Source organism: Rattus rattus, chromosome 16, assembly GCF_011064425.1.
Source record: "Rattus rattus isolate New Zealand chromosome 16, Rrattus_CSIRO_v1, whole genome shotgun sequence".
Classification (NCBI taxonomy): Eukaryota; Metazoa; Chordata; class Mammalia; order Rodentia; family Muridae; genus Rattus; species Rattus rattus.
Window position 1 is genome coordinate 18,959,168 of NC_046169.1, and position 13,726 is coordinate 18,972,893.

General features: G+C 52.9%; 1 protein-coding gene across 1 annotated transcript; it reads left to right on the forward strand.

Annotated features, from left to right (window-relative positions):
* Positions 1 to 434: 434 nt before the first annotated feature.
* On the forward strand, positions 435 to 5,955 carry Vps37d (VPS37D subunit of ESCRT-I). The gene is made up of 4 exons (XM_032887023.1): positions 435 to 622; positions 2,053 to 2,224; positions 4,349 to 4,431; positions 4,844 to 5,955. The coding sequence occupies exons 1-4, from the start codon at positions 485 to 487 to the stop codon at positions 5,234 to 5,236; spliced, it is 786 nt and encodes a 261-aa protein (XP_032742914.1). The 5' UTR covers positions 435 to 484; the 3' UTR covers positions 5,237 to 5,955.
* The last annotated feature ends 7,771 nt before the right edge of the window (positions 5,956 to 13,726 follow it).

Here is a 13,726-nt window from a genome sequence, read left to right on the forward strand (position 1 = left end):
CCACACAGGGGCTTTGGCGCCCAGCCCAACTCAGAAAGCTGTAGGTATCCAGAGGAGAGACGTGAAAGAGCCTTGCAAACTGTAGGCGCCTGGGGTGGGAGGGTTCGCGGTGAAGCGTGGCAGGATGAAGGGGCGAGATGAGAGGACGGTTTGGATTTGCAGACGTAAGTGGGAGGGTAGATTTCTTGAGAGAGCCCGCGATGAGCGACAGGTTTGCTGTAGCTCCGGAGCACCCCAGCGGGAGACCTCCGGGTGCGGCCCGCCCCCCTACCTGCCCCACCCCCAGTCTGGCCAGCCGCGGCGGCGGCCCCTTTAAGAGCAGTCAAGGCGCCCCCTGGTGGCGGAACGCGGACAGCGCAGCGCGCGGCCGGAGCTAGAGCTGGAGCCGGAGCCCGGAGCCCGGAGCGGAGCCGGAGCGGAGCCGGGGCGGAGCGGGGCCGATCGGGCCGAGCCAGCAGCCGAGCTGGGGGCGCGGGCGGGCGGTATGTACCGGGCCCGGGCGGCGCGGGCGGGGCCGGAGCCCGGCAGCCCGGGGCGCTTTGGGATCCTCAGCACCGGGCAGCTCCGGGATCTGCTTCAAGATGAGCCCAAGCTGGACCGGATCGTGCGGCTCAGCAGGAAGGTAACGCGGGGGGCGCGGGCAGGAGGAGGGTGTGGGGGGGATGGAGAGGTCGGGCTGCGGCCTGCGGGGACCCGGAGACCCAGCCAGCGGAGGCCACCCCCCTGGAGCTGCCAGGCCTCGAGATCATGGGAGCCTGGCACGTCCGAGTGGGCCCCGCGGAGCCGCCCCCGGGGGATGAGGGGCGCCCCGATCCAGCCTGGGGCGAGTGGTGCGGAGGGGGGGCGCCTGGGATGCACCGTGCACCCTGGATGGCCGCGAGGCGTGCCCTCCCGAGGATGCTCCGGGGAGGTGTGTTCTGGGGGGCGGGAGGTGGAGGGTGAGCTGTGTTGTGGGGGGCCCTGGCTCAGCACACCCACGTTCAATAGGGCCAGAAAGGGGAGGCGCCTTGCTCGGGGGAGAGCTGAAGGCCTGCTTGACACCTGGGGTGGGGAGGCTACCTGGAAAAAGGGGTGGGGGTAATGCATTAAATGGGGAGGGGGCTTTGTGTCTGCCATTGGGTATGGGTCTTTGAATACAGAGGCTTGTATTCCGTAGGCCACCATAAGAGAAAGTTGTATATTTCATGGGAGACATAGGCCCGGGCTGGTTGTCTGTTGGGAGGGGGGTACAGAAAGAGAAAGTGTATGTTAGAAGGAGCCAGACGAGGAGGGGCATGTGCATGGATCAGGGGACAGATGGAGGGGAGCGCATTCTCCAGGGGCGGGGAGCTAGGCTTGGCCCTCCTAGAAACAAGGCTCAAAAAGCCTTCTCTAGGGCCCCAGTGCTGCCTTCTGCTAGGTGAGCATCGAGCAGGTGCAGGGGACCACAGAAGCAAAGGGGGTGTGTATTGTATTCGCGGGGGCGTGTGGGGGTCCACTAGAGGGCCAACGAGGGGGTGGAAGAGATGAGAGGGTGACCTGAGTGGGGGTTGCTGGGAAGGTACAGGGTGAAAACATCACTCCCCCAAGAGTCAGAACAGGGGGTGGGGATGTTTTCCACACAAACACCTGAGGAGGAAGCGAGACAAAGGCCTGGTGTGAGAGGCAAACTGACCAAGCGTGGAAAATGGGACAGAGGAGGGAGGGGGTGGCCCTCCGGGACCTAAGCAGACATATTAATTGAAAAATTAAAAATTAACTAACATTTGTAGAGGCCTTCATAGTTTGGTTCACTTAAGTCTCACAACAGCTCGGTGAGATAGGCCGGTTTTTGTTTTGTTTTTGTTTTGTTTATGTTTTGTTTTGTTTTTAATTGTAGTAGAAACTGGGGCCCTAAGGAAAGATGTGGGGCGAAGCCTGCTCCCTCCACCTGTTGGTCCCATCACCCTTGCAGGGCGGGGGCTCCCAGGTGCCTTGGGCCAGATCCTTGGCTGGCGGGTGTTGTGCAAGGGTGGACTTCAGGTGACCCTGGGCACTCGGAGCCCAGGCCTCTTAGCTCTCCTTCACCGGCAGTTCCAGGGTCTGCAGCTGGAGCGGGATGCGTGCTTGGCCTCTAACTACGCGCTGGCCAAGGAGAATCTGGCCTTGCGTCCTCGCCTGGAGATGGGCCGGACAGCCCTGGCCATCAAGTACCAAGAGCTTCGAGAGGTGGCCGAGAACTGCGCAGACAAGCTGCAGAGACTGGGTGAGGGGCGGCCCAGGAGACCTGCTTGGGGTGGGGTTGGCCTTGATTTGTGCCAGGTTCTTATGGGTGGGGCCGGGACACACCCACTGCTGGACAGAGTGTAAAGGGAGTTGGTTTTAGCCTTCTGGAAAAGTGAGGTCGTTGATCTATGGAGGAGCAGGCTTGAAAAACTGGGCTGGGTCCCCCATTGCCTGTGATCCCAGTGCTTGGGAGGCAGAGGCAGGAGGATCACAAAACTTCAAGACCAGCCCTAGGTTAGGTAGTGAGTGCTTGATCAGATTGCTCTGTCTCTGGAGGGGAGACCCTGCCTCAAATACAAAACCAAAACAAACAGTTGTGTTGAAGAGGCCTGATGGAGGTTCTGGGCAGTAGAAGGACGGAGATGCAAGCCGGGCATGGTGACATATGCATATAATCCCACCGTGTGGGAGGCAGGCCCTGAGGATCAGTAGTTCAAGGCCAAACTTGGCTAGAGTGAGTTTGAGACCAGCCTGGGCTACCTAAGCCCCTACCTAAAAAACAAAAACAAAAACCAACAACAAAATCTCATGAAGGCTGACAAGATGGTTCATTGAGTGTCTTTACACTAGGTGGCAAGCTTGAGTTTGATTCCTAGGACCTACAAGGTAGAAGGAGAAAACCAGCTCCTAGAAACTGACCTCTGACCTCTACGGCTATTCAGTGGTATGCGTATGCCCACCCATATACACACAAGAACATAAATAAAAGTGTAATTTAAAACAGTAAACAACAACATCAAGGGGCTGGAAAGGTGGCTCAGCATTTGAAGGCACTGACTGTGCCTCCTGAGGACACGGGTTCAAATCCCCGGACCCATAGAGCAGCTCACAACTGTTTGGAACGCCAGGATCTGACACCTGCACATAGACACACATGCAGCAAAACAGCAATGCAAATAAAATGAAAATACGCATATTAAGAAAAAAAAAAAACCAACATCAAAACAGAAAACGAGAAATGGGACTGGAGAGATGGCTTAGAAGTTAAGAGCACTGGCTACTCTTCCAGAGGTCCTGGGTTTGATTCCCAGTACCCACATGGTGGCTCACAACTGCCTGTAATTCCAGTTCCATGGAATCCAGTGATATCTCTGGATATCTCCATGGGCACCAGGCACTCACATTGTACACATACATACATACATACATACATACATACATACATACGTATATACATATATACATACATGCAGGTGAAACAGACACATGTGAAATAAAAATTAAAAAAAGAAAAAGAAAAACCAGAAAGAAACTCGAAGCTTGGAGTGCCCCCGTGGTCAGAGTCAGAACACTTTAGTTTTCATTCTGAGATGTAGGACCGCCTCATGTCTGGCCTAACTAATGGGTTGGGTGGTGGTAACCTCAATGTGAGGGGGCCATCTGTCCACAGACACTCAGCAGTGCCCATGTTATTGAACATCCTGAGTCAGGTATGGTGGCACGTGCTTGTAATCCCAGCACTCAGGAGGCTGGGGCAAAAATAACCACATTTGGTAGGCTAGCCTGGGCTACACAGTAAGACCTATCTCTGATGATGATGATGATGATGATGATGATGATGATGATGATGATGATGGCGATGGCGATGGCGATGGCGATGGCGGCAGCTGCGGCTGGAGAGATGGCTCAGTTGTTAGAAAGGATAGGAGTTTGGTTTCTAGCACCCGTGTTGGTCAGTTCACGGACTCCAACTCCAGGTTGGGTCTGACAACCTCTGGCCTCTTCAGGAATCTGCACACAAGTTCTCACACCCATACACAGACACATACATATAATTAAAACTAAATTCTTTTTTTTTTTTTTAAGAAGGAGAAACAACAGCATAGTAAACAAAAAATAACCTGAACTTGTTTGCCCATGCCTCTAATCTCAGCACTTTGAGGTCTAGAGCCTGGAGGATCAGGAGTTCAAGCATAGCCTAGGCTACGCTGGCTAGCCTAGGCTATACAGTGAGTTCCAAGTTAGAGGCTCCATGAGACCCTGCCTCAAACAAAAGAAAACAAAGCCAGTTGAGGATTTGGAGGCCACAGAGCTGGGAACTGTAGAGTCACCTGCAGTCAATGGGAGAGTCAGAGTCCCTGTCTGTCCCCCCTGTGGTCCTCAGAGAAGAGCATGCATCGCTGGAGCCCCCAATGTGCGCTGGGCTGGCTGCAGGCTGAGCTGGAGGAGGCTGAGCAGGAGGCTGAGGTGAGGGGCAGAGGTGGCTGGGCCCAGGTGAACAGGGAGGGAAACCATCTTGTCTCATTGGGATCTTCTCCGAGAAGCCCTCCATGATTACCTACAGAACTTTCTGGACTCAGCCCGGGACAGCAGACTTTGATGTCCTAGGGTGTCTACTGACATTGGAGGGCAGGGTCGGCAGAGTGTAAGGCCCATTTCTCTGGGCTGGGTTGGGAACAGATACTAAAGTGTGTTGAAGGGTACGGGACAGCCCTCATTGCGGAAATAAAGCAGACATCTGTCCAGTCTGGGTAACCCAGAGGCTGGGCCAGGTTTGAAGCTCAGGGCCTCTGCTGGCTGGTCACCGTGGGGAAGAAGGAGTCAGGCTCTGATCAGATTGCCTCCCCAACTCTCCCTTTCCCTCCTGGACGCTACCCAGGTCCAGATGGAGCAGCTGCTGCTGGGGGAACAGAGTCTGGAGGCCTTCCTGCCAGCCTTCCAGAGGGGCCGTGCCCTGGCCCACCTGAGGCGGACACAGGCAGAGAAACTACAGGAAGTGCTGAGGCGTCGAGAGCGCTCTGCCCAGCCGGCCCCCACCACTGCTGCTGCTGCTGCTGCTGCCGCCACCGCCATGGATCCCCCCAAACCCTTCCCTGCTGCTGCCGTCCTGCCCACTGGGGCCGCCCGGGGACCACCTCCAGCAGTACCCCGGAGCCTGCCCCCCTTGGACTCCCGCCCAGTGCCCCCAGTGAAGGGCTCCCCCGGGTGCCCTTTTGGCCCAGCCCCTTTGCTGAGCCCTCGACCCTCTCAGCCTGAACCCCCTCATCGGTAGGAGCCAGGGTGCGCCCTCCCAGCGGGGGTCCAGACAAACTTGATTCATGGCTCCTCCTCCTCCCCCACTGCCTGGGTGGGGGGAGGGGCAGGCCCCTCCCCCTAGCCTCAGGCAGGCCCAGGGCCCTGGAGGCTGAGCTGGGGAAGAGGGGCTCCCCGAAGAGGCCCGTAGAGGGCTGGGGGTGGGGTGGGCAGGGTGCTGGACTTCGGTCACCAAGGAAACTCTGCCTTTTTATTTTATTTTTTCGTCTCCCCGGCTGGGGCCTCCAGGGTGCCAAGCCAGGTCCTCAAATGAAAAAGAACTTTATGGGGTCCTGCTTCCTCCAGGGGAGTCTTGCTTGGGGGCCTGTTGCACCCTGCCACACTACTGGGCTCGAACAACCGCCAAGGCTTACTGGATTGTTCTCCTCATATCCTGAGCTAACGAACCCTTCCTGCAGTTTGAGGGCCCTCCGCCTAGGAGCCGGGTGGTCATGCCCCAGCTGCGGGCCCAGGGACACCCCCAATGGCCTTGCAGCTGGCCCTGGGGCAAGGTAGGACAGAGGCTTCTTGACCTGCACAGGTGAGAGCCTGCCACCCCAGGAAAGACCATTCTGTATTTTTCTGTCCCTGTCTCCTTAGAATGGAACCTTTTTGAGGGCAGGTCCTTGTCTTTGTATGTTCTGTCCCCAGCCCCGCCTCCTAGGGGCTGTCAATAAATGTGCTGATGGATGACGGTGATGATGCCCCGCCTCCTCTCTGCTCCCTCAGCCAGCCTCCAAGCCTTCTGCTGTGGCGCTTCCTCCGACAGAGATGCCCTTCTTTTCCCTGCCCATCCAAGGTTCCACTGACCTGCAAGGCCCAACCGCAGCCTCCTGAGAGAAGCTGCTTGGTTTCCTGCTCCTGAGACTGTCCTAAGCCTTACTTTCCAGCATGGCCGGAAGTGACTGCCTACGCCATGTCTCCGGTCTCCGGTTGCTCCACCTGGCTTGCATCTTCTATTCCAGGATTGCTTGTCGGCTGGATCAGGATGGCACCGCCCTCTCTGGCCTGGTGGAGGCCAAACCACAGCCTCCACCGACAGGGGTTGATGGAGGGTTTCTGTTAGGAATGCAGACAATTGTCTTCCACTAGGGCGACATAAGTGGCCAGCTTGGCAGATGGATGTAGGGCAAGAAGACTGGCAAACAGAACGTCGAGGAGAGGGGCATTTTTGTGACCCCAGAACGTGGCAGGCTGAAGCAGGAAGATTGAAAAGTTCAAAGACCCGGGGCTGGGAACATAGCAGAGTTGGACGAGTACTTGTGTAGCATGCAGGAAACCGCTAGCACTCCCTAAACCGGGCTTGTTGCTTCACACTTGTAGTACCTAGGGTGGAGGCTGAAAGGTCAGCAGTTCAAGGTCACCCTCACCAAAAATTCCCATTCAAAGCTAGCCAAGTTAACATAAGGATTTAAATCCAAATACGTGGTGAGATCCCCATCTGCAACAGCAACATTCTTGGGTCAGCCAAGGTCAAATCTAAATAGAGGGAATTTGGCCAAGAGGCACAGAGACTCCTGTATATGATGGTAAGCTCTCAAAAGGCTATAGAAGCCAGGTAGGGTGGCGCAATCCCATAATCCCAGCATTCCCGTGACAGGAGGATTACCTTATTTGGGTCTAGCCTGGGGTAATGTGTTCCAGGCTACCCGGAGCTGTAGAGTGAGGCATTGTCTCAAGTTAACGAGGGTGTTATTGAAGCTTACGAAACTGGTGTGCACTCTTGTCCTTATTACTAAAGAACCATCTAGAACAGTGGTTCTCAACTTTCCTAACGCTGGGACCCTTTAATACAAGTTCCTCGTGCTGTGGTGACCCCAAAGTATTTACTTTGAGACTTGGCAACTGTAATTTTGCTACTGTTAAGAATCACGATGTAGGGTTGGGGATTTAGCTCAGCGGTAGAGCGCTTGCCCAGCAACCGCAAGGCCCTGGGTTCAGTCCCCAGCTCCGAAAAAAAGAAAAGAAAAAAAAAAAAAAGGGACTAAGTTGTCCAGAATAGAAGAGTGTGCAAATAGAAAAATGTATGTTCCCAGGATACCCCAAGGACTGTTTCAAGGGAGTCAAGAATAATGGGGAGAACTTAGGGGCCAGAAGTGGGCTCCATGTGGGGGCTCCTGGAGGTGGGGATCCCTGCTGATGTGTGAGGAGAGCTTAAGGATTTGCTAGACCTCAGAGACGCTCTCACCCCTCCCCCAGACAGGGTTTCCCTGAGTAGCTCTGACTGTCCTGGAACTCGCTGTAGAGGAGATGGGCCTAGAATGCACAAGAGATCCGCTTGCTTCTGCTTCCCTAGGGCTGGGATCAAAGGTGTGTACCGCCACCACCTGGCTGGACCGGAACAGAGCCTTTAAGCTCAGCCGGCCGTTCCCAGAAGGGTGCAGGGAAGAGAGCCCACTGGAGAAACCCCACTGGACCTTGTTATTTTCCCAGCCTCTTCAGTGCTGTCTTTGACGTGTGAGACCAACATTCCAGGCAGTTTTGTCTGAGAATGTAACCGAAGAGAAGAGAAGAGGCAGGAGGTGCTGGTGCATGCCCTTGATCTCAGCACTGAGGCAGAGGCAGGAGGATCTCCGTGAGTTCCAGGCCAGCCAAGGATACACAGTGAGTGTTTGGAGAGACAGGGAGGCCTAAGACTGGGCCTGGCTACCTCTTTTTCCATTATCAGGACTTTGAGAAATAGTTTCTAGAAGGTTCGTGTCTGGGACGGACTTCAGGCTTCCTTCCTTAGGGCAGATAAGAAGCCAGGCAGCTTGGGGCGTGGCTTAGTTGGTAGCATGCCTGCCTAGCATCCCCAACACTGCATAAACCAGGGGTGATAGTGCACATCTGTAATCCCAGCGCGTGAGGGATGGAGGCAGGAGGGTCAAGGTCATCCATGACTCCATAGGAAGTTTAAAGCCAGCCTGCGCTACATGAAACCCTGTCTCAAAATTCAAAACAAAATAAAAAAAGACCTGAAGGGCAGGGGTGGTGCATGACTTTCCTCCCAGCACTCAGAAGGCAGAAGAAAGCAGATCTCTGTGAATTCAAGGCCAGCCTGGTCTACAGAGTGAGTTTCAGTACAGCAAAGCCTACACAGAGAGATCCTGTCTCCAAAACAAAACAAAAGGACCCAACCCAAAGAGGGCATAAGAAGGGATACGTGTTACCATAGGAACCAGATGGGTTCTTCAGGTTGCCTCACAGTGAGGTGAGATGTGGTGGCGCCCACCTTTAATCCCAGCACTCGGGAGGCAGAAGCAGGTGGATCTCTGAGTTTAAGGCCAGCCTGGTCTACAGAGTGAGTTTCAGGACAGACTCAAACTTCAACAGAACAAAACAAAAGAAAACAAAAAGCCCAAACAAATCAAAGAGTCAATGCCCTTGCTAATAGACACGGAGTAGTATGTTCTCAAGATCTCGGGGAATTCTTTTTTTTTTTTTTTAAAGATTTATTTATTTATTTTATGTACAGCATTCTGCCTGCATATGTGACTGCAGACCAGAAGAGGGCACCAGATCTCATTACAGATGGTTGTGAGCCACCACGTGGTTGCTGGGAATTGAACTCAGGACCTCTGGAGAAGCAGTCAGTGCTCTTAACCGCTGAGCCATCTCTCCAGCCCGGAATTCTTATTTTCAATGTTCTGCCTCCGGGTTCTAGGGATGAACATACCCAGGATGCCCCTGGGATGACCTTTTGTGAACGAGGAAAAACTAGGGTTCTCCATGAGGGAGCCAAAAGGCAAGTCTTCCCTAGGGGCCATAAGTGTGTCCCACTTATGAATGTCTGGCATCTGTGATGGCTTACATTCCATCCCCATTGCCAAGGGGTAGAAATCTACCTAAGACAGACAGACAGACAGACACCATGACACACACCCCTAACCCCAGGAATGACTGGTTTCTTAATTGGAGAATTTGAATATCTTTAAATTCCATGTGTTTATTTCATCTATAAGGGAGACCACATGTCATTTTGCAGTCAGAGAACAGCTTACGGAAGTTAGTTCTCTGCTTCCACTGTGTGGATCTCGGGGATCAAACACAAGGCATCCATCAAGTCAGCCTTGGCATCCAGTGCTTCCACCGACTGAACCATCTTGCAAGCCCCTGTTGGGTTTCGGTGGTGGTGGTTTGGTTTGGCTCTGGTTTTGGGACACAGAGTTTCTCAGTGTGGTCCTGGCCAGCCTGGAACTCAACGCTGTAGACCAGGCTGGCCTTGAACTTACAGAGATCGGACTGCCTCTGTCTCTGCAGTGCTTGGACTAAAGCTGTGCCACCACTGCCTGGCTTGTTTTGTTTTGCAGGGCTTGGGGATTGGGTTTGTAAACATAGTGTTTTGGGGGTTTTTCAATCTGTGTGTGTGTGTGTGTGTGTGTGTGTGTCTGTGTGTGTGTGTGTGTCTGTGTGTGTGTGTGTGTTCCTGTGTGTGCGTGTTTGGGAGGATGTACTTCTCAGCTTGCAGAGGCTATAAGAAGGCATCAGGTGTATTTTGAGACAGGGTTTCTCTGTATAGCCCTGGCTGTCCTGGAACTCACTCTGTAGACCAGGCTAGTCTTGAACTCAGAGATCCGCCCGCCTCTGCCTTCAGAGAGCTGGCATTAAAGGCCTACAGCATCACCACTACCCAACTCTCTACCTAGCATTTTCTTTTTTTCTTTCTTTTTTTTTTCCGGAGCTGGGGACCGAACCCAGGGCCTTGCGCTTGCTAGGCAAGCGCTCTACCACTGAGCTAAATCCCCGACCCCTACTACCTAACATTTTAAGGCAGGGTCTCTCCCTGAACTTGGGGCTCATATTTTCTCAGATATCAAGCCCTGGAAATCCTCATGTCTCTGCCCAGCTCAGAGCTGGGGTCACAGGTTTGTGGAACGAATGGCTCATTACCTAGATACAGAGATCTGAACTCCACTCTGTGAGGATGCACAGCAGGCGCTCTTAACTACCACAGAACCTCCTCTCCATCCCAATCTAGTTTTGAAAAATAACAACAACAACAACAACAACAACGTCTCTGGACTGCTCACAATGTGGATGCTCAGGTAGAAAGTTGTTTTCATTGTTGTTTGCTTGTTGAAGATTTATTGTTTATTTACGTGCCTCTGGGGTGTGTGTGTGTGTGTGTGTGTGTGTGTGTGTGTGTGTGTGTGTGTGTGTGCTCCTGTGCATGTGAGTGTACACTAATTTGCTGGAATCAGATTTCCCCAGTAAGTGAAGACTGAACTTAGTTTGTCAGGCTTGGTGAAAACAACTTTACCCACTGATCCATCCTGCTGGGGATGGTGCTGGGATGATGCTGGGATGGTGCTGGGATGGTGCTGGGGATGATGCTGGGATGATGCCGGGATGGTGCCGGGATGGTGCCGGGATGGTGCCGGGATGGTGCCGGGATGGTGCCGGGATGGTGCCGGGATGGTGCCGGGATGGTGCTGGGATGGTGCCGGGATGGTGCCGGGATGGTGTTGGGGATGATGCGGGATGGTGCGGGATGGTGCTGGGGATGGTGCCGGATGGTGCGGGATGGTGCTGGGATGGTGCGGGATGGTGCTGGGGATGATGCCGGGATGGTGCTGGGATGCTGCTGGGATGGTGCTGGGATGATGCTGGGATGGTGCTGGGATGGTGCTGGGATGGCGCTGGGATGGTGCTGGGATGATGCTGGGATGGTGCTGGGATGATGCTGGGATGGTGCTGGGATGATGCTGGGATGATGCTGGGATGGTGCTGCTGGGATGGTGCTGGGATGGTGCTGGGATGGTGCTGGGATGATGCTGGGATGGTGCTGGGATGACACTGGGATGGTGCTGGGATGACACTGGGATGCTGCTGCCCCAGAAAGGCTCATTTCTATGGCTTTCTTTAGGAATCAACTTCTATACATTTTCCTCAGAGTCCCTCATTTTTCAAGTAGGAAACATGCTGTCACTAAGTAGACTATCCCACCACCACTACCTCTCTCTGTCTCTGTCTCTGTCTCTGTCTCTCCTTCTCGATAGGATCACACTATGTAGGGCAAGTTGGCCTTGAATTCACAGAGATCCACTTGCCTCTGCCTTCCAAGTGCTTACATTAAAGGTGTGAGCCACTATATCTTGCTAAGTGAACAATGTGCCAACCAAGGCTCACCAAATCTAGCAGTTGCCTGCCAGCCTATGGTTTCTGCAAAGCTCTGGCTAAGAGCTTGCCCCAAATCACCCAAGAACAGAAAAATAGATGCTTTCCAACATCTGCTCTAACTGTGGTTTTATCCCACTTTATACTCTAGTTTTACCCTCCGGGTTGAGTGAAGAGTTGGTGTGACTGTACCACAGACTTCTGCATTTGGCTAAGCCCTTGCCGTTGTCAGAGCTTGTAGTGTTCCTGTAAGGAATACCGACAACTCAAGGCCAGCCTGGGCTACATAGAGATACTATGTCCCCACAAATGATAACAAACCAATCAATGACTCCTAACTAAAGTGACTTAAACTCAGGACCTGGGACTCTAAGTAACTACAAATTTAGGATAGACATTGCCCAGAATCACCCAGTGAGGGGCTGGGGGCATGGCTCAATGGTAGAGCCCCTGCCTAGAATCCCCAGTGAGGGGCTGGGGGCATGGCTCAATGGTAGAGCCCCTGCCTAGAATCCCCAGTGAGGGGCTGGGGGCGTGGCTCAATGGTAGAGCCCCTGCCTAGAATCCTCCAGTGAGGGGTTGGGGGCGTGGCTCAGTGGTAGAGCCCCTGCCTAGAATCCCCCAGTGAGGGGCTGGGGGTGTGGCTCAGTGGTAGAGTACTTGCCTAGTATGTGTAAGTCTTGGGTTCAATCCCCAGCAGTGAAAAAAAAGTGAAGACTTAAAGCTGGTTGGTGGTGGCCCTTGCTTTTAATCCCAGCAATCAGGAGGCAGAGGCACACACATCTTTGTGAGTTCCAGGTCAGCCTGGTCCACAGAGTTACTTCTAGGAAAGCCAAAAGTACAGAGAAACTTGCCTCAAAAGTTATATATTAAGATTTATACTTGGGGTTGGGGATTTGGCTCAGTGGTACAGCGCTTGCCTTGGAAGCGCAAGGCCCTGGGTTCGGTCCCCAGCTCCAAAAAAAAAAAAAAGATTTATACTCATTTTTCTTTTTTTTTTTTTAAAGATTTATTTATTCATTTATTATATATAAGTACACTGTAGCTGTCTTCAGACACACCAGAAGAGGGCAACGGATCTCTTTACAGATGGTTGTGAGCCACCATGTGGTTGCTGGGAATTGAACTCAGGACCTCTGGAAGAGCAGTTGGTGCTCTTAACCGCTGAGCCATCTCTCCAGCCCTCATTTTTCTTTACATAATGAGGGTACTTTTAAAAAGTTTATTTGTGTGTGTGTGTGTGTGTGTGTGTGTGTATGTATGTATGTATGCACACAAGTTGTCAGAGGACAACCTGTGGGAGTTGGTTCTCTTTCTCCAGTGGGTCCAAGGGATCAGGATCATCTCAGGTTGTCAGGCACCTTTACCTGTTGAGCCACCTCGCTGGCCCACGCGTGAGTTATTATATCACAGTCAGATCCCTGCAGGGTCAGCACAGTGACGAGGTAATGCAAGTGGTCCGTTTCTATGGGTAATGCATGCGTTTTCTTCCTGCCTCCTCCTCCCTCCTCCCTCCCTCCCTCCCTCCCTCCCCCTCCTCCCTCCCTCCCCCCTCCCTCCCTCCTCCCCCCCCCTCCCTTCTCTGCTTTCCTCTTTTTTATGTGGCTGTTTTGAGATACTGTTTCATGTGTGGCCTGAGCCGACTCAAAGGCTTCATTTTTTTTTCCTTTTTTTTTTTTTTAGACATATTTATTATGTACACAGTGTTCTGCCTGCATATATGTCTGCACACCAGAAGAGGGCATCGGATCCCATTACAGATGGTTGTGAGCCACCACGTGGCTGCTGGGAATTGAACCAAGGACCTCTAGAAGAACAGTCAGTGCTCTCAACCTCTGAGACATCTCTCCAGCCCCTTCTTTTTCATTGTTGTTTTGAGACCAAGTTTCTTTATGTAGCTCGGGTTGTCCTGGAACTTGCTCTGCAGACCAGGCTGGCCTCAAACTCAGAGATCCACCTGTCCCTTCCCCTGAGGGCTGGAATTAAAGACATGTGCCATCATGCTGAGCTGCACTCTTTTTTTTTTTTTTAAAGATTTTATTTATTTTATATATGTGAGTACACATTGTTGCTGTCTTCAGACACACCAGAAGAGGGCATCGGATCCCATTACAGATGGCTGTGAGCCACCATGTGGTTGCTGGGAATTGAACTCAGGACCTCTGGAAGAGCAGTTAGTGCTCTTAATCACTGAGCCATCTCTCCAGCCCCACTTTATATCTTTTTAAAGATTTACTATAATTGTGTGTGTGCATGTTGGGGGCACAAGTCCAATGTCCATGTATATGAGTGTAATACCCACAGAGACTAGAAGAGGATGTTGGATCTCTTGGAGCAAATCACAGGCTGGGCTGGAGAGATGACTCAGTGG